Source organism: Genypterus blacodes, unplaced genomic scaffold, assembly GCF_046128005.1.
Source record: "Genypterus blacodes isolate CSIRO-AG114 ecotype Tasmania unplaced genomic scaffold, CSIRO-AGI_Gbla_v1 ptg000037l_1, whole genome shotgun sequence".
Classification (NCBI taxonomy): Eukaryota; Metazoa; Chordata; class Actinopteri; order Ophidiiformes; family Ophidiidae; genus Genypterus; species Genypterus blacodes.
The window spans coordinates 2,784,937-2,803,624 of record NW_027466850.1 but is presented as its reverse complement, the minus strand read 5'-3'; the positions used below and the strand labels follow the sequence as shown (position 1 = coordinate 2,803,624).

General features: G+C 40.8%; 2 protein-coding genes and 1 non-coding gene across 3 annotated transcripts; all 3 read right to left on the bottom strand.

Moving 5' to 3' along the window:
- Positions 1 to 7,622: 7,622 nt before the first annotated feature.
- trnap-agg (transfer RNA proline (anticodon AGG)) lies at positions 7,623 to 7,694 on the bottom strand. Its single transcript has one exon. It is a non-coding gene; the product is annotated as a tRNA-Pro (tRNA).
- A 447-nt stretch (positions 7,695 to 8,141) lies between these two features.
- Positions 8,142 to 9,446, bottom strand: LOC142996381 (guanylin-like). The gene is made up of 3 exons (XM_076147359.1): positions 9,311 to 9,446; positions 8,800 to 8,995; positions 8,142 to 8,420 (listed from the first exon to the last, which is right to left on the bottom strand). The coding sequence occupies exons 1-3, from the start codon at positions 9,386 to 9,388 to the stop codon at positions 8,350 to 8,352; spliced, it is 345 nt and encodes a 114-aa protein (XP_076003474.1). The 5' UTR covers positions 9,389 to 9,446; the 3' UTR covers positions 8,142 to 8,349.
- A 3,099-nt stretch (positions 9,447 to 12,545) lies between these two features.
- On the bottom strand, positions 12,546 to 13,182 carry LOC142996396 (guanylin-like). Its single transcript, XM_076147374.1, has 3 exons — positions 13,108 to 13,182; positions 12,724 to 12,916; positions 12,546 to 12,604 (listed from the first exon to the last, which is right to left on the bottom strand). Exons 1-3 carry the CDS (start codon positions 13,180 to 13,182, stop codon positions 12,546 to 12,548), a joined length of 327 nt encoding a protein of 108 aa, XP_076003489.1.
- Positions 13,183 to 18,688: the final 5,506 nt, after the last annotated feature.

Genomic DNA, 18,688 nt, shown 5'->3' with positions numbered 1-18,688 from the left:
TCTGTTTCCTGATGATCTTGTGGTTAGTTTTGTTGCTATATGAATGGTCACTGTTATGATCGTGTGTTTTCGGTCATGTGTTCTGTTTGCTCCTCCCTCTTTTGTTCTTGTGTCCCACACCTGCTGTCACATGACACTCAGTCATCCAATCAGTCGCTCTCCTCTCCCCGTCGTCACACGGCTGAACCTCATTTCCTCATTGGTCCCTCCAGTTTATACATCCTGGCCTGTTTGCCTTTGTCTTCTGTCAGATTGTGTTTTTGTTTCCTATCTGAGATGGTTTGTGTTAGTCTGTGACCTGGTCTGGGTCCAGGTCCAGGTCCTGGCCCTGATGTGAGTACCTTGTAATTTAATTTCCATCTATTATTATTTGCATCTGTTCTGAGTTCTCAGCACCCTTGTTGTTATTCCTGATGTCCGTTGTGTGTCTTGTTCCATCTGTGTATAATGTAAACTCTTGTGCTTGTTTTCTCTATGGATTACTTTACGCATTGAGTCCGACCCCTTGCACTCCACTAGATTCCAGTGACGCATTACAGCTTGTGTGAAATTTACTTTGGCTCTACTTCTCTGGGCTTTCTGACGTTTGCTTGATTAATAGTGTGAAGTCGCCAAATGGCAGCATATTTGTGAGTTGTGTTTTCATTTTGGGGCCTTAAAGAAATAGGTTTGATGTGCAAAAAACACGTTTATCCACTTGTGTTCACCTACTGCAGGTCTGCCACATAAGGTTTTTTTTTTTTCAAGGCCTGGAATTTTTAATGGGCTGAAAAAGCTGATAGATATCATGTGATGCATTCTTGATTAGTGCAGTCTTGTGCTCTTATGCAGGTTGCTGTTTGAATTACTGAGTTCTTGTCCTTGACTTTTATTTTGCATCAGTTACATATGGAATGGAGAGCGCTCTAAATAAATACCTCTTGGAAATCGAGCTCTCTGCCTACCTGCCGCCTTCCTTTATATTGAACCAAACTATTTTTCTTTTTTCTTTCATTTGGGTAAGTACATGGCGGCATGGACTTTCCACAGGTGCAGCACTTTGTATTTGTTTGGTGTCGTCTCTTGGGTGACATTGGCATCTCCTCGTCTTCCCTGCTCCAGCTGTAGCATTTGACTGCCTTCCCTAGTAAACAACCCTTTATAAAGAAATGTTTTTGTCTGAGCTTGAGTCATGTTTGGGTTGGTGGAGATATGCCGCACCTGCACAGGAAAGTGTTTTGTCTGAGTCAATCGGTGGCACAACAGTCACCTCAATGTTCTCATGTCTTAGATTGAGTCACATCGATAGAAATACCTGCAGTGACCTCACCAGACATAAAGTCTCCTGAGGCACCGACTGGCTCTTAGTGAGTCTATATATTCAGGGATGCACATGTTTAATTCTAAACTGAGTAGCAGTGTGTGTATATAGAGGACAGAACTCGTACAGTATCTAACACATTTCCCTGTTCCCATGTGTCAGTGTAACAGGCGTGTCATGGCTATCTTGGTTTACATGTACTCTTACTGGGTCCAAAAATGTTGATAGCGGACAGCATGAAGCCAAATAGATTAAGGCATCACTTAAACACATCACACCCCAACACGCTGATAAGCCGCTTAAGTTTGTCGGCGAAAACGTGCCGGTGAAAGATAAACACCTCCCTCAACTCACAGACAAGATCAGCTCTTTCACTCCAAAGCAGTATCCACTCTTAGGGCAGAGGGCTGTGGGCATTCTTCAAAGTACAGATCCCAGCTAAACATTGAGCAGGAGCTGAGAGTTGCAGTATCATGCTTCAAACCCCGCCTCGAAAAGTTTCGCAGTGCAAAACGGGTCTGGGTCATTGTATCCATTAATCCTGACTTGATCATTTTGTTTAAAAAAAATCAGCACAATTTGTTATTTTCATTTTTGTTTGGTATGTGTTTAATATGTTGTGCTCTCCTGTTCAATGTTTCAGTACTTTTTGTACAACTTGCTGTTCTCTAACAAGGAGCTTAACGGTAAAATGTGTTTGATCCATGAATTGACCAATAAATGTCCTGGTTCAATCAGAATTGGTATTTAAACAATCCTCCTCATCATGCTGTTCACATTTTGACATCATGAGACCAAGGTGACACCTAACAACTGATCAACAGTAACTCGCCATTGCAAGGCTTCAAGCAGGATGTTCTCAGACAGAAGTGGCCACTGAGGTACAGTGCCCTGCGGAACCGGATGTTGAATGCCACTGTTCACAATGAAGCGGTCATCAGTGTGGGATGTGGCCAAAGGACGTCCACTTCTATGCCTTTCTGTGACTCTTCCAGTCTCTCTGTATCTCTGTTGCAACCTGCCCATGGCGCTGTGACACTCTAACCTCAGTGGCCACTTCCGTCTGAGACCATCCTGTTTGAAGCCTCGCAATGGCAAGGTACTGTTGATCAGTTGTTAGGTGTCGTCTTGGTCTCATGATGTCAAAATGTGAACAGCATGATGAGGAGGACTGTTTAAATACCAATTCTGATTGAACCAGGACTTTATTGGTCGATTCATGGATCAAACACATGTTGTGAATTTTACAGTTAAGCTCCTTGTTAGAGAACAGCAAGTTGTGCAAAAAGTACTGAAACATTGAACAGTTGGACATGAGCATTCAAAAGTTTAGAGAAGGTCACATTAAGTTCACCTGTAAAAGTTAAAGTGCATTTTAGGTTCATCCTGAAATTTCACCCGAAAGCCAAATATCCCTAACTTTTTGTGTGTATGTCGAAGCAGATGTAGCGCTTGGCTTCACTGTGACTACGGTGGGAGACGAGGAAAGATCGGCGTGTTTACTGTGTCCAAAAATGTTGGCAGCGGACAGCACGAAGCCAAATAACTTAAGGCATCACTTAAACACATCACACCCCAACACGCTGATAAGCCGCTTAAGTTTGTCAGCGAAAACGTGCCGGTGAAAGATCAACACATCCCTCAACTCACAGACAAGATCAGCTCTTTCACTCCAAAGCAGTATCCACTCTTAGGGCAGAGGGCTGTGGGCAGAGGTGTACTTGTAACAATTTTATAGACAAATTATACTATTTATCGTCTTGGCGGAGGGTGCAGGGCGCAAAATGTTTTCTTCTTCCTAGGGGGGGGGCTCGACAGAAAACAATTGAGAAGCACTGCCTAACAACAACAACAGATAACGAAACGGAATGGTAGAACCAAAGTACATCCTGCCCAGAGGAAGGTTTCTCTCCCACACATTATAGAATAATTCTTTATATCAATTTGCGGAGACGGTTGAGGCTGCGTATCTGCTCTTCCTAGAGCCAACTTCATTTTATATCAGAGTTTCTGGGTGGGGGCCTTTCTATTGTTCTATTGTTGGCCCTGTCTTCCTTAGTGACCTACCAAGACATAATGTTGCTTCATCGCTGATGATGGATGAACGATTCTGGTAAAACACTCAAGGCTAAGAACAAACTGTGTACTTCCTTTCTAATTCTAATTCTGAACAGTTGCATAATAGTAAATCCTCATACATCAATATTTTTTTCTACTATAAATAATGACATCCTTCAAATACTTAAACGGGCATTTAAAGGGTTAAAATCCTGAAAATTATTGAATGTTTGGTAGTTTTGAGCAGCTAAGAAGTTGCTTAAGAGATTTATGAAAAAAAAGTAGAAAAATATCGATGTATGATGATTTTATAGCAGTTTTTATGTGGGTGGCTTTTTTTGCCACGAGGGTGTCCAACGTTAGTAAATTTGAGGAGGGCATAAGGGTTAAATGATTGCCAAGAACACAAGGTTCACTTGCATCCCAATACTATAATATTGTCATGAATATAGTATATTTTCTTCCACAACATGAGAATATATGCAGCTCCTATGCTGTACATGTTTGACAATGAAACGTGCCGACTGTGTCATCGAACCATCACACCCACCACTGACTCTATACGGTAAACATCACTTCAATCATTCACAGCAGTGTGTGGAGACGTCTAGCTTATCATTTCTCTCTCTCGTTTCTCTCTCTCTCTCGCTCTCGCTCTCGCTCTCTCTCTCTCTCGTCCTTATTCCCTTTGATTTGGCCACTTTAACTCTGAGTGATATTTTATATCAATCAATCTCTTGTATCAGGGAGTCTCTCCGATCTGTGGCACGAGCTCCAGCCCTTTGATCCATTTGAAGCTCTGAATCCCAGCACATCTTTCAATTATTCAGCCTTACCTAATCACACTAAGGAGGCAAAGCTGACAGCTCCAGGGTTTCAGCGATGTCTGTTTGATGCATGTAACTATTGATGAGCTTGATCGATGTTGGTGCTTCTACTTTAACATTTTTATTATTTCTTAAAGTTCCAGTTGTCTTTGGTTACCAACAAAGCACGTCACGTGACTTGGCACAGCAGGAGTGAGGAGGTTATCTCCTTCTTGTACTTCATTCTGTTGTTTCTGTCCTTTATCTTATGTCTGCTGTTGGTTTTGTCTTTTTTAACTCAAACTTAACTTCTTTTGGCACAGTAATAAAGTTGAACTTAAAAGCAGCCATGAGGATGCCAGTTCTAAGCCCATTCTTCCAGTGACGGTGACGGCTCCTTTCGTCACCATTGGTGACTGATATACTGCCTTCATATATACCTGACCTCTGACCCCTAGTTCCCTCAGGAGCCTCAGCTGGGTGCACCTTTACATTCCAGCCTCGCTCTTCTCTTTCAGCTCCAAGGTTGCGGTGACATTGTACTGAAAAATGTGGAGGATATTGCAAACAGCTTTCAGAAACAGGAAATAACACGGATAAACTTGATGAACTCAACATTGAACAGAAAATCATTATTACTATTCAGACGAAGAATGCGTGATGGGATTCATAACAGATGAAAGCACAGCAGTCCTGAGGATGAGGACGATGGATTTAATTCCCCCCAGCTATCTGTTTTTAAATGCTGCGCTTCAGAATTGAGCCATGGGAAGAACAGAAATTGCACAGCGGCTAACAGTTACTTTATTGCATGAACAAACCGTTTCTGTTGAAGTGAGAAATGTATCATTCAGCTTACACAACATCCTTTTCCGTGCATGAAGGCTTTCAACCCTGTTTAGCAATGTTGGTTTGTACAGCCACAACAGCACAGTGTAAGTAGGACAGGAAGACGAGGACAGGAACATACATCTTTTATCTTCTTTTATCTGCCTTTGTTGAACGCACTTATTGTAAGTCGCTTTGGATAAAAGCGTCTGCTAAATGACCGTAATGTAATGTAATACAGAAGAATGATTTCTTTGAAAATAGTAGAAAATGAAGGACAGTTGAATTGCTTACTCCTTTGTTTGTTGTTGACAGGATTTAGACTAGATTCTTATGAGAACAGAGCTTTGAATCAAAGCAGCACTAATCTCTCTGTCGTCTCCTTTCACCCTTCACCCTTCACCTCCCCCTTCAGCAGCTGCGTGTCAAATGTGATCCTCATGGCAGTAAAACAGCTTTGCGTGTCTGTGTGTTTTGACAAGCCCCAAAGTTATCCTTTAATGAATCAGAACCAGAGAGCACGGGTCCATGTGCTGTCCATGTATTCGTGGTTCAAAGGTATTTTGCAAAACATTAACATTCATAAAGCCGACTGGAGTTCCTGTAAGGCAGAATTCACCAGCTTTCCAGTCAATTCCCCAAGAGTACATTTGTCTGGAATGCAATTCTGATTAAACCACAGGTAACCATAGCAACAACACTTCTGCTTTGTGCTACAGTACTTGTTAAGTCACTGGAATGACTACAAAGTTCATAAAGGTGTGTAATGATGTGGACACTGTCTCTCATGGTGTAAAGGCGGTGAGACGGGATGAAGTTTCCCTTTATGAGGAATAAACTCACTGGACAGAATCCCACTTTGCCTCCACCTTGTTTTTCATTAATCTTGGTTAAATCACTGTCTGAATAATGAAGCCTGGAGATGCACAACTGAATACATTTGAGAGCAAAGGCTACTCTGTCAATATGCAGTTTATATTGAGTTTACACGCCAAATAAATCAGAATTAGAACAGAAAACACACCCGTTCTATTCTGTATGGTAGATTTCCTCACTTTGTTCCGTATGGTTGTTAACACACACATGAACACACTGTTGGTTGCAGCTCAGTGGTGTAAATGAAGTGACCTTTTGGTCTCATCCAGCTTTACTGTGACAATCCCTCAGGGCCTCTGAGCAGGATCAAGTCAAAGAAGACAAAATCTTTTTAATCGATGACATTTTCTGGGTCTTATTCTCTTGGGCCTGGTGAATGATCCGACTGATCGACTTCATCCACACAGAGCACCAGGGTGAAGCCGCTCTCATCATGACTGAAGTTTGATTTGCCTTATGAAGTGATAAAACGGTGAAATTCCAGAGGGACTGACGGGGCCGGAACACCACTCAGCCCTGTTCTCCCTCTACATCGCCGCTTTCCATTAATCACTCGTGTCACCGTCCGGATCAGCGGCTTTTACGTCTCTGTTCACAGTGCTGCACGGCATATTTGTGCACATCTCCCCTGACGGCCATATTCATTAAACGAGTACAAAAGAGAATTACTTGCTCAATATCGTTAATGTCCAATTAACCTGATTGGTGAACCGAATATCCCCCCCCCCCCCCCCCTAACAGCTGATAATGCTCGCAATTAAAACACAACATTTGCAGCCTTTGCCTTGTTACATGGCCATTAGCAGTGAGGCCAGTCTCTGTATCATCAATGCTGATAGCTTTTTATGACTCATTATGCAAGTATGAATGGCTGCCTGATGTCTAGTATTTAACCCTTTGGACCATCTGGTATTACTTGACTTGTAATACAGTCTTAACTTCCCTGTGATGGGGTTTGATGTGTTGCTGCCGATTCTGACAGTCTGCAGTTCTCTGTGTGAGGATGTCCAGGATCCAATTACAGATGCCAGTGTCCACACACATCCAGCACCTGCAGCTTAGCCACCAGCTGTTGTGGCAGGATTCTATTGAATGACGAGCTGACGTTGATAAGCAAGATCCAGCCAGTACTACTACTACTACTACTACTGCTACTACTAATCTGTTCATTTAAATGCAACACCATGGCCAAGAGTGGCTGATCAGAAGGAATCCTTGTGGGCCGCTGGTATTTGAAATTGAAAATCACTTCATAAATTAATCATTTTACAGCATTGCACATGCACAGAAACGCCGCTGCAGCTCATTCCAGACCACGGCTGCGGATAGGGGGATAAGAGCGGTCCCCGTCCGGCATCCTCAAATTAGTCGAGCCCTAGTTTGCTGTCGAATCGCAATCAAATTGATCGCGGCCTTTTGATGATGATTTGTAGCGGCCTGAGAGCAAAGGCTCATGGGAGTGCCGTTAAGTAAGTTCAGTTTGGTAATTTAGTGATGTTAGTGTTCATGTTAATTGATATGTGTGTTGTGTGATCAGTGTTTGTACAGAGAAGTTGAATTGATTGAGCTTTAAGGGACTGTAATGTCAAGCTGCACTGCCCTCTGGCGGCAATAAAGAATACTGTCTTCATGCATCGTGAATACTGATTACACTAAGTAGACTTTATACAGAGTTTTATACGCTGTGCAAAGGTTTCCTAACACACGGTGAAAGTGAGATTAACAATATATTGATTGATTAAAAGGATATCTGAGGGCTCGTCCGGGATTTGAACCCGGGACCTCTCGCACCCTAAGCGAGAATCATACCCCTAGACCAACGAGCCACGTCCACGATGCAGAAAGTAATGGTACAAAAGCCAACCGATAATAACGGCTGCCGTGTTTAGCATGTGCGATTTTAAGTGGTTACATTCCCTTAAGTCGTTACTTGACGTGGCGCGAAATGACACGTGGTCAACATTACACCTGGACAACAAATCGTTTTCCATGATTTGTCTTGGAAATGCTTTTCGGTTACGAGTTGTTAAAAGTTCATTTCATTGTCTGAGGGATTTTCTGGGGTGGAGTCGTGTCAAAGAAATGCCACTAGATGGCGGCGTACACTTGTTGTATGTTTGTTGTTGTGTGTTTGTCGAAACGATACATTTGATAGAGGCTCCAGGTAATGCGTCAAAACAAGTGTGTGTGTGTGTGTGTGTGTGTGTGTGTGTGTGTGCGTGTGTTCAAAACACAAGATTGCCTTTAAGGAAACAAAGCAGAAATGTCTTTTATTATACAGAAGTAACTTTTAAAAACCAGTAACTTGACCATTCGGCCTTTGAACACATCACACTTGTTTTCTACGTGACAGGAAGTAGTTTGCTCAGGCCTTTGGATCTTGATTACATGAAAGGGAATATGGTGATGGCGCCTGCTGAGACTCTCAGAAAAGAAGGAGTGCACTTTCAATTTGGTTGTCCTGCAGCGTGCATGGCGGCGTTATTCTGTGCAACCCCAGCAGGAGGGGTTGGCACATATTTCACAAGTATGCGATGCTGAGATGATGGACGCTGAAACGTGAAAGATGTCACATAAATATTCATCTGACCTGAGAACACCTCTTCATAATGACAATGTATCTGACATATTGAACCTTGAGTTTAAGAGCTCTCAGACCATGTCCTCTTATCTGATAGGAGCATATCAGAGCCTTTTGTGGATTTCAGGATGTGCACACTGAATGTAAACACTGGACTCTCTCTAGGAATCCAATTTATATAATCTGGGGTGTAACTGTGGTTAACAGCTGTTGCACATTAGCGTGATGGCTCTCTTAAACTGAGGTCCTCCTGTTACCAGTTTACTCTTTGCTTTCTGTATGAATTTGACAAAAGCCAAGACGCCTCAACTTCTCCTTAAATGGAATATAAACTCTAACTAAAATCTTACCTAATCTGGAGAAGGTCATGGCTGCTCCTCTTCCCTGGCACACGGGCCGAAAGACCTGAGGCAGGACCGGATCGTCGCAAACAACTCTCACGCTCGTCCCAGCCAGACGAGGGTTAGGAGTGTGACCATCTGAATCCAAATCCAACAGCGACTTCAGCTGCTTCACCGCCTTCAAGGGGAAACTCCTGTCTCCAACCTGAGAGCCAAGCCACATACACAGGAGCGTTCAGTATGCATGGTGAAGATGAAGACACTTGACTGCGGCGAGAGGCCTGAGTGACTCATTTGGAGAGACTCGTTTGGAGACTTGTCTTGTGGACCACTTTCATTACAGCACTGACGGCCAGATTGAATAATGCTTGTCTGAAATGATGTTAGACGGGTTTAACTGCAACAGAAGCGTCCATATAAAACAACACAAACAACTCCAAGCATTTGCCCCAATGACTCCAAAGATAAAAGCGTGTCAACGATGTCACCAACACAGTTTCTAAGACGAGTTGATACTCACCCTAACCTGCACGCTGTGGCATCCTGTGTACAAACACATCACCAACACCAGGACGACACTCAGCAGCCTCATGTTCATGTTGGGTCAAACGCGTCTGGAGCTTCAGAGGGTTCAGAGTGTTTGTTCTGTGGCAATGGAACTTCTGCTCTGCCTCTTATAGGGCCACTGGTTAGATAGTGAATGATTTATGAACCCAGGCAGCTGGCAGGGGTGGGGGGAGGTACAGTGTGGGGGAGTACAGGGACTCAGGGAAGCAACCCTGTTAATGATAACCACATTTGTTTATAACCTCTATCTCTGTTCGTATCCCACCTCCGTCAGTGGGATATGTCATTGTTGATTTTGGATTTCAGACAACACACCAATTTCCTCAAAAGTCCCCAAATAAATCTCTTTGTCTGCCTCTCCCACAGATATCCGTCATGGACCTGTCTGATAAGGACACGTCCTTACGTATAGAGCCGCTCCCTTTACGTTACTTTTCATGATGTGATATTTCCAAATGACGACGTTTTCCAAATGGTTAACAAACAAACACATTTAGATGGATTGCAGGGAGTAAGATGCACGTTATACTAAATGTTATGGTCCTAAAAGTGTTAAGCATCACGGCATTCGATCCAATTAAACCTCAAACATTAAAATAAAAGAAGTAACTATAAACTGAGACAGTTGAATTGACGCAAGCTACACCAAAGATAAGAAAATGTGAAATCTTTGATGTCACTGTGAGTCACAGTCTGGAGTTCCTGTCTGACCGTGTGAACTCAGATATTGTTGCAGGTAAAAAGTCGGCCTACTTAAACCTGCATTCACTATCCTGATCCATTTCAAGAGGGAACTTTGGAAATCCTGCTATAATTCAAGGCTGATTTTAGTCTTCACTGGGAATATATTGTTACATATATGTTCATTTACCCACAAAACACACATAAACACGCAGATAGCAGCACACAGTTCTTAATGAAACACAGTATAGTAACTAATCAAATTGTTTTGAAAATCAATGAAAATCAAATTCGTTGATTTATATTTAGTATTGATTACATACGTTTTTAAATTCAGTTATGTAGGAAAGAGGAGATGGTGACATTTGAACACTTTTGTCTCTTTTTATGGTATTATTTCTTAATTAATGCTATATTGTTTCTATCACATGTGACATTACGTTTAGACTTTAACATGATGTCTATATATCTGAATACTGAGGGCTTAATGTCATTATCATCCTGATACTCCACTGGTCTGGATATTTGATTTTATATTTCAGTGATTTATTGTTTCAACATTTTAAGCCACACACATAGAAACATTGTGGTTTGAGTGCAATATCCTCTTCTTCTTTTATCTTCTTCTTCTTATAATAATAATAACTAAAATAATACTTATTATCATTAAGAGACAGCGTCTGAAATGATCAGTTTTCATCAGCTTGTGAGTTCTTCACACTCATCAGGGAGGAATTGATTGCTCAGATCAAACATTCAGACTACCAGCTGTCACTGGTATCAATTAGCACATTAAAGTTTTCAAATTTCACAATGGAGCCCTAAATGAAAATAAGAACACTGAAATCTGTTTATGATGGGATGTTGTGTCATCTGTCAGCATTGCTGTGACAGACTGTGACTAAGTCGCCATGGTTCCCAGCCTGATTGTGGACAAGTTAACGAAACACAAGCAGCATGAAGTTTGACTGACTGAATTGAATTGAATGGATTTATTTTCCTCGAGCAAAATATGTACCAAAATTAGCTTTATTTGTATTTGCAAGGACATACAGTATATTATGCATGTATTTATGTGTGCATGCATGCGTCCATACTGTACGTTTGTATCATTAAATAATGATTTGCCCTCAGGGTCACGGCCTTCAGCATGATGCAGGTGTCGGGGGGAAGCTGAGACTTCTGCAGTGCAGTGGATTTAAAAAAGAGGTTCATTTACTTGTGATGAGAAGAAAGATAGAAAGAATCAATTATTCATAATATTGAACAGAATATTGGACAAAATCTGAATCTACAGCGAATCTACATCGACAGCAGTTCAGGCTCCTGCAGATAGTAGAGTTAATAATTCATGATGCTTACTCGGTAGTTTGAAAATAAATAATGCACAATAAAAACAGATGTGTAACAACGTGCATAACCAAGGTTTCCTACAGACATATCTGATATTATTCACTTTGTAGGTAAAAGAAAAATGAGCACAAATGGCTTTTTTTTGGCACGTTTCAAACTTTTGTGAGTCCATTTAGCTGTGCTTGACTTTATGTTGTATTTATATGAGGATGTTTAAGAAAGAAGTTTCCCCCACTAAAGAGAAAAGTTCATAACAACATTACAAAACTGACAAAATATAAGGTTGGAGTGCCTCAAGTCATTTCTGGGGTCGTTTCCAGGGCCAACACTTTTCTTTGTTATGGTAACTGTTTCCATCTGTATGCTGATCACACCCTAATATACCTCCTGACAGGCCTGCAGATGTAATTCTCTCAATGCAATCATGTTCTTACAGTTACTCAGATCAAATCAATGTTCGCCCTCTCTTGGCTTTTGAAACTGCAACGTTATAAACAACAGCTCTAGAAAGACGAAATCTAATCAAACGAGCCCCAGCCTAAACCTACATGCAACTTTATATCATCTGCAGTTGTCTTTTGGTTTTCCCTGAACTCCCAGAAGACACACACACACACACACACACACACACACACACACACACACACACACACACACACACACACACACACACACACACACACACACACACACACACACACAATAATAACAATAATCTGTTAAGCTTTTGTGTAAAGGATCACAATGTATGCTTGCTCTGATAGTGACAGCTTTTTATTGAAAACATTAACAAAAATGAAAAATGAATAAAGAATCCTCTTTAAATATGTATACAAGGCTTGAAAAGATAGAAATGTAACAAACAAAATTATTCTAAATATAAAATGTAGGAGTGTCTGCAGAAAAACAAGTGGAAATATCCTACAAAGTAACAGTTTGGAGTAAAACATGCTTCAATTTGTTAAAACATTTTCTTTTGTTTTTGGGCCAAGTGACTATGAGGTGAACAGGTTTTGTCATCGTCTCGTCATACAAGGCAACAATCCAGAAAGGTTCTGAAACTGAAACTATTTTGAGGGGAGGAAAGAAAAAAATCACAAGTCTCAAGGTCAGCAAGGTGTTGTTGTGTTTCCTTCAGGGTTCTCTGGAGTCGTTTAGCAACCGGTGCAGGCGGCAAAGGCACAGATCTCACAGACGTCCAAGGGAACCATTGCTGAAGTAAACAGTAAACAGAATGGAGTTAGAGATATTTTGCCTGGAAGTGGTTGTCCTGGAACAAAGACCAGCTTCCTAGTCTCTATTTTCTATCTCTGCAGTATGTAATGACCTTACCTAGTCTAGCAAGAGAAGCAGATGCTCCTTTCTGCTCACACAGGGGCAGGAACTGCTGTGGGAGCATGGGGTCGTCACAGACGGATCCGGCGCCCGCCTGGAGACGAGGGCTCTGGTTTCCTGTCATGCTGTTGTTGTCTGTCAGCTCTTGAAGCTTCTTGACAGCTTCCATGGAGAAGGAAAGTCCACCCTCCTAAGGGAAAAGACAGATGTTACTACATAGTATTACGAATCCATAACCTATAGCATAACTTAACGATACAAACATACGTCATAGAAGTGAGCTAACAGTCAACAGCTGTGGTTAATGGCTGAATTGATATGCAAAAAATGTTCATCATGAAGAAATTAGCAGCACTCAAAGGTGTTGAGGGATGCACTTACGTGGACCTTCACGGCCTCAGAGGCCCGGCTGAGAGCCAGGACCAGGAGAGTCACGGTGGACAGCATGAACTTCATGGTGACTGTTGACGGCAGGTTGTGTTGTTTTCTCTTTATCTCTTGTTGATGTCTGATCGGCAGGTGCTCAGCTCGGTGTCTACTTCCACTCCGTTCCTGTGCTTCCTTATAAGCAGTTCTGCCCTGCAGTCCTTCAGTCATGTGGTCACCGGGGCCACGAATGAGAGCAATGTTTTTTTTTTTCTCATGGGTTAATGAGTACTGAAGGAGTATTACAAGGTTGTAAAGCAAAATTCATAAATCTTAGTTTGACCTCAGTGGCTGTCTGAATGTTTTTATGGATCCCTGGGAGGTTCGCTTGCCTATTGTCCCTTGAAGAATTGATCATAGCTCTTGGTGGACAAACAGTTACCTGAGACTCACAAGGCCACATCAGCTCATTGTTAGGAAGTCAGAGTAACCAAACCTGTGCCAACAACATGTTTGCCAGGTCAGGATCAAACTTGTTCAGTAGGATCTCCCACATTTTGTAGATTTCTTTGTTATTTTGGAGTTAATCACCATAGAAGAATGACTATGATTAGGATTTCAGTTATATTTATTATCACATACAGATACATCGAAGGCAAGAGTACTACTATTTACTTCTACCAAGTGCCCGTCATGTTTTTTTTATCATCTTATCATTGAAAACACACCCAGCAGTACTTCACAACGTAACTCAACCATAAACATGTGCACACGTTCTGTAAGCGTTGCCTGTACAGTCGAGGGAGTGAATAATGGAATCAAAGGGAACTTTCAAAAATACTGACAGCAGAAAAATAAAATCAGTTCAAGCTTGTCCAGGGAGGCACACATGTAAAATGTAAGATATATATGCTGCTGTTAACACCTGATAATATATATATATATATATATATATATATATATATATATATATATATATATATATATATATATATATATATATATATATATATATATATATATATACACTATATGATATGTTGTATTTGGAAACTTTACTGGAAATTATAGAATGCAAACACAGCAAATAATTGTTTAAAAAAAGAATAAACAAAGTCAGGGACCACACAAGATAAAAAACGATTGTGTATTTCTGCTAAGCATATTCAGCTTCATTGATTGGGTCAAAAACACTCCGACACGTTGCCACTGGGGTCAAATCCATGACCTTCCAATATTTACACAGTTATCTAATCACTCTTTGACTCCGCCCTTCATGGATAGCAGAACACAACTAAATCAATCCACTTCAGCTGTGAGCAGCACCAAGTGCACAGACAGACACCGCAGTGTGAAGGTGCGGCAGGCCGGTGACACATCTGTGAGGTTTTAAATAAGCACATTAACCTCAATTCTTCACACATAACAGAAGAAGATGGAGTAGACTCACGGTGCAGAGACAGAAAAGGCTGAACTCTCAGAGGTGCTGCGGTCATTTCACTCAGAAATGAAACGTGAAACACAAAATTCCCGTCAGACTTGCGATTCTCCTGAAATCCTAATTAATTACAACATGGCCATAAATATTTCTTATCAGTGTGGCTTACACTCATAGATTGCCGTGTAACTTTAACCTTTGAATGGCGGAGTAAAGGCTCCATCCAACTTTGAGGCGGGAATGTGGGGGCGAGGGCGAGGTGCTACATGATGACTAAAACAAGTGTGGGAAATGTTCAGCTCAGAGTTTGCATGTAAAAATAATCATTCATTGTTGGAATGTTGGTTAGAGATGTTACTGACTGGACACAATCGCTCCTATAAGTGTGTCACAGTTAATGATATTTACTAGGGTAACCACCTTAGCCACCCACCATCATTGAGGGAATTTTGGATAACAATTGGGGAACGTGTTGTTTGTTTGTGTGGTGTTGCAACAAGCATCTTTCCTCCTCCAGGACTCCTTTTATTATTATTATTATTATTATTTTGTTATTGGTTTGGGTTTTTGTTATTCATCTTTTGCTTTTTTCTTGTGTTTTTGCTGAATTATTGTGTCTTATATTTTATCTGTAAGCCATTATTGTTGTTGATGAGCAAAGCCCCCCTTGGGAGTTTTGCTGGTGTTGACTTAATGATTCAACAAAAATAATCAATTTCCTGACGTGAATGAGAATTTCAAAGTCATGGGAAAGGGCGATTATTCAGACAGGTGAGACTAATGACGACCATGTAGGCTGGAAGTAAATCATCAGCCTGATTGAGCTGGATAGAGAGATTTATCTGAGCCCAAACATCCCAAACATCTGAGCCCAAACATCCCAAACATCTGAGCCCAAACATCCCAAATACCATACAGTCGAGTGTGCAGGTTGGTAATCAGCGTCTCAGTGAGTCTTCATCAGGGAGTCGACCTGAATCCTTCTGACTCCAACATATTTCTACCCTCTGAATATCCTGTAGTTCAGTAGAAGTTGGATCAGGGATTCTACAAAAGGAAGGGAAAGCTTTATTTCTAACACCGTGTGACTCACACTTAACTTCCTGTCCGATGAACTCAGTGACCAGCACATGTATAATAATTTATTACAGGAGGAAGTGAGTGACATTGAGATATGATTTCAACAAACAAATACAAATTCCTTCTTTCAGACAGCATATTGATCTTGTTCTTCACTTCCTTAAGAGATTTTTTTTTTTTTAATATAGTTCATTTAAGTAATTTTGCATGCAATTGACAGCAATCACACACAATTGAAATTTTGTCTTGCACCCCCTACATATCACACACACAAACACATGCACTACAGAGGGGGTGCAGAGCAACCATTCTTCAGCGCCTGTGGAGCAGTTGGGGGTCCGGTACCTTGCTCACGTGCACCTCGGCAGTGCTCTGGAGGCAGACTGGCAACTCACCAGCTACCAGTCTGCTGACTTGGTCCACACGGGGGACTTGAACCGGCGACCCTCCGGTTCTCAGCTGTCTGGCCCAGCGGACTGAGCTACTGCCGCCCACATAAACACTTAAAGGGTTGTTGCTGTTTATCAGATAACATTCTTGCAGTTCTACTCGCAGACCAAACATCTCTGTAAATACCTCCACCGTTAGAAATCAAAGGATTGCGTGTTATTATTTAGATGAATTGAAAGAATTCTTAGAGAAAAGTCATCTATTGGCGATACAAGGCTTTCATCCAAGAGTAGACATTATGATACGATGACATCATGGTTGAAACTATAACATATTAACACATTTATTGTCAGGAACACAGAATTGAAGAATATCAGGGGAAACAGATGCGATGATGTTTGCGTATGTGTCCCACATGTGTCCTTATCTGAGCCTGTGTTCAAAGCTGTAAACTGGAAGAATGCTCCATCTCAAACAGGCTTATGTTATGGCCGATAAAGGGACCTTCATATCTACAACAGGAGATAACACCTTTAACAGTATTTGTCTCTATAGTAACACAAATAAAATAGAAAAAGAAACAAACAAATCGGAATAGCCCGAGAAACCTTCCACAGCTCACATAGAGGATCACCATGACTACCATTACATGTCATTTGTTATCAAAGATCTGAAGAAAGTTTAAAAACAACTAGGGACAGATATAAGTCGTCAACCATCTATACTGTAGTTCATTAATCCTAATAATAGACTGCTGTTAGTGAGACAGGTATCAGCCTACATGGTATTTATCAAACACTGTACCTACCAATTATTACTAACAATTGTGATAAATACTGTATATTGTGTGTGGTGTATATTTTTCAATACATTGTAATCATTTGTAGTGTTTTGTCTCTTTTTACCTTTATCTTGTTGTGTCTTCACTATTTTATGAGCACAACGTTTCTTCTAATCTATGAGTGCAATAAAAATAATGCTGATCAGAATCAGTTTTAAAGGCCCTTTTCACTTTCATACACTTCACTACAATTATTGATTGGTGCTTATGTAAGATCATTGTTAGTGTTGTTGTTTGTAACTGCCATTCATTAATGATTAATCAATGTTTATGGATTTTTTTTACTTCTGCGTGACGGACACAGCATTATTTCAAAAAGTTGTGAGCCTTTTTTTGGTGTCGGGGGTGGGGTCAGTGTTGGTTGAAGTCAACAGCTGTAAATTGAGATAAACGTTCCCTGCAGATCTCTAATTTTGAGAGATTTATCAGTGGTTAGATTTATGCTCCGACTGTTGATTCCTGACCAATAAATCGGTGTTCTTTCAGCAGGAGGACATGGTATCAGTTATACTTCTATTTGCTGCTACTTTTCCCATCATATTTTCAGCTGCACTGTGACAAGAGACCCTGCTGTGATCGCTGTGCTACCGGGACACAGGGATACAGGATTTCTCTAATCAGTGATGAGGATGGTCGTTTCACAAGGTTCAGGAAAAACATGAATCATAGGTGATATAGTTGATACATCACATCTGGAGATGAATCACATGGAATGAAAAGAAGAAAACACACAAGGACTTCCATAAGAAGATTTGCACAACTCACGCATCTGAGTAGTGATACAGATGTATGTGTACAGATAACAAAAGGGGATTTTTAAATAGAAAATTAAATGTGTCAAAATCAAGAACATACTCACTCACTCTGCTCAGGTGATGGTAGCGTGCTTGTGTTGTTGCCTGAGTGAATGTGATTTCCACACAAACCTGCAGATCTTATTGTTTGATGTGATGTTATCTTATCTACAACAGGAAGTAAAAAAAATGTGTTACAGTAATATATGCCAAACATAAAATGATCAGGGTGGAATTCACATAAAATCTCTGAGAGACAACAATAAAAAAAAAACAATAATTCAGGACCAACCCAGGAGTGTATGACCTGAATCTGTCTAAGGCCAGTGGTTCTGAATCAGTTTGGACCATTTTCCACATTTTCAAATCATTTATTTATTCACATCTTCTTTCATAACACCAGGGGGCGCTTCAACTGTCACCTGTGTTATTTGTACCACATTTTGAGTACAACCTAACATGACATCATCATTATCATTAAGATTGTATTATAATGTTTAAACAATTTATTTCTGATGCAAACAGCAGCTAAGAAAAAGCCATGTTTTCATTCATTTCCCCATCACTAAACATGCAGTAGGTGTAACTTCCTTAATTTATCTTGACATCTTCTGAACAATGAAGCGTGAAATGCTTCAACCAGCGCCTGTCTGAGAAACCAGGATGAGGCTACGCATCCAAATTTTAGTTGATGACTTATGTCATAATAAAAGCCTATAAAAGCTCATCCCAGTCAGTTAATGGTTGATTTGATTGCATTGCAGATGTCATTGTGTGTTTTGTTGACCCAGTTAACATTGACACACTATGAAATAAAATCCAGCTCACAGAGGAAACTGTACTTGAGATTTTTGGCCTTGAAGAACGAAATTACACTACAATTGCTTAAGCCTTAAATTGAGGTCATGATATCAAAGACATGTATCCGCTGCTTTGCATAAACTGTACATTATCATGCAATCTCCACTGGGAGAGAACAAGTCTTTATGTCATATAGTTCTGTGCATAGATCATATTTCATATTTAGGCAGTCACTGTAAATGATCGCCTCAA

What these genes read in the sequence shown, in the direction of transcription:
- LOC142996381 (XM_076147359.1), bottom strand. Translation starts at nt 9,388, where the DNA reads ATGAACATGAGGCTGCTGAGTGTCGTCCTGGTGTTGGTGATGTGTTTG. An exon ending in GCCACAGCGTGCAGGTTAGG is followed by an intron (nt 8,996 to 9,310) that starts GTGAGTATCAAC and finishes CTTGGCTCTCAG; the next exon opens with GTTGGAGACAGGAGTTTCCC. An exon ending in CATGACCTTCTCCAGATTAG is followed by an intron (nt 8,421 to 8,799) that starts GTAAGATTTTAG and finishes TTCACGTTTCAG; the next exon opens with CGTCCATCATCTCAGCATCG.
- LOC142996396 (XM_076147374.1), bottom strand. Translation starts at nt 13,182, where the DNA reads ATGAAGTTCATGCTGTCCACCGTGACTCTCCTGGTCCTGGCTCTCAGC. An exon ending in CTGAGGCCGTGAAGGTCCAC is followed by an intron (nt 12,917 to 13,107) that starts GTAAGTGCATCC and finishes CTTTTCCCTTAG; the next exon opens with GAGGGTGGACTTTCCTTCTC. An exon ending in TGCTTCTCTTGCTAGACTAG is followed by an intron (nt 12,605 to 12,723) that starts GTAAGGTCATTA and finishes TGTTTACTTCAG; the next exon opens with CAATGGTTCCCTTGGACGTC.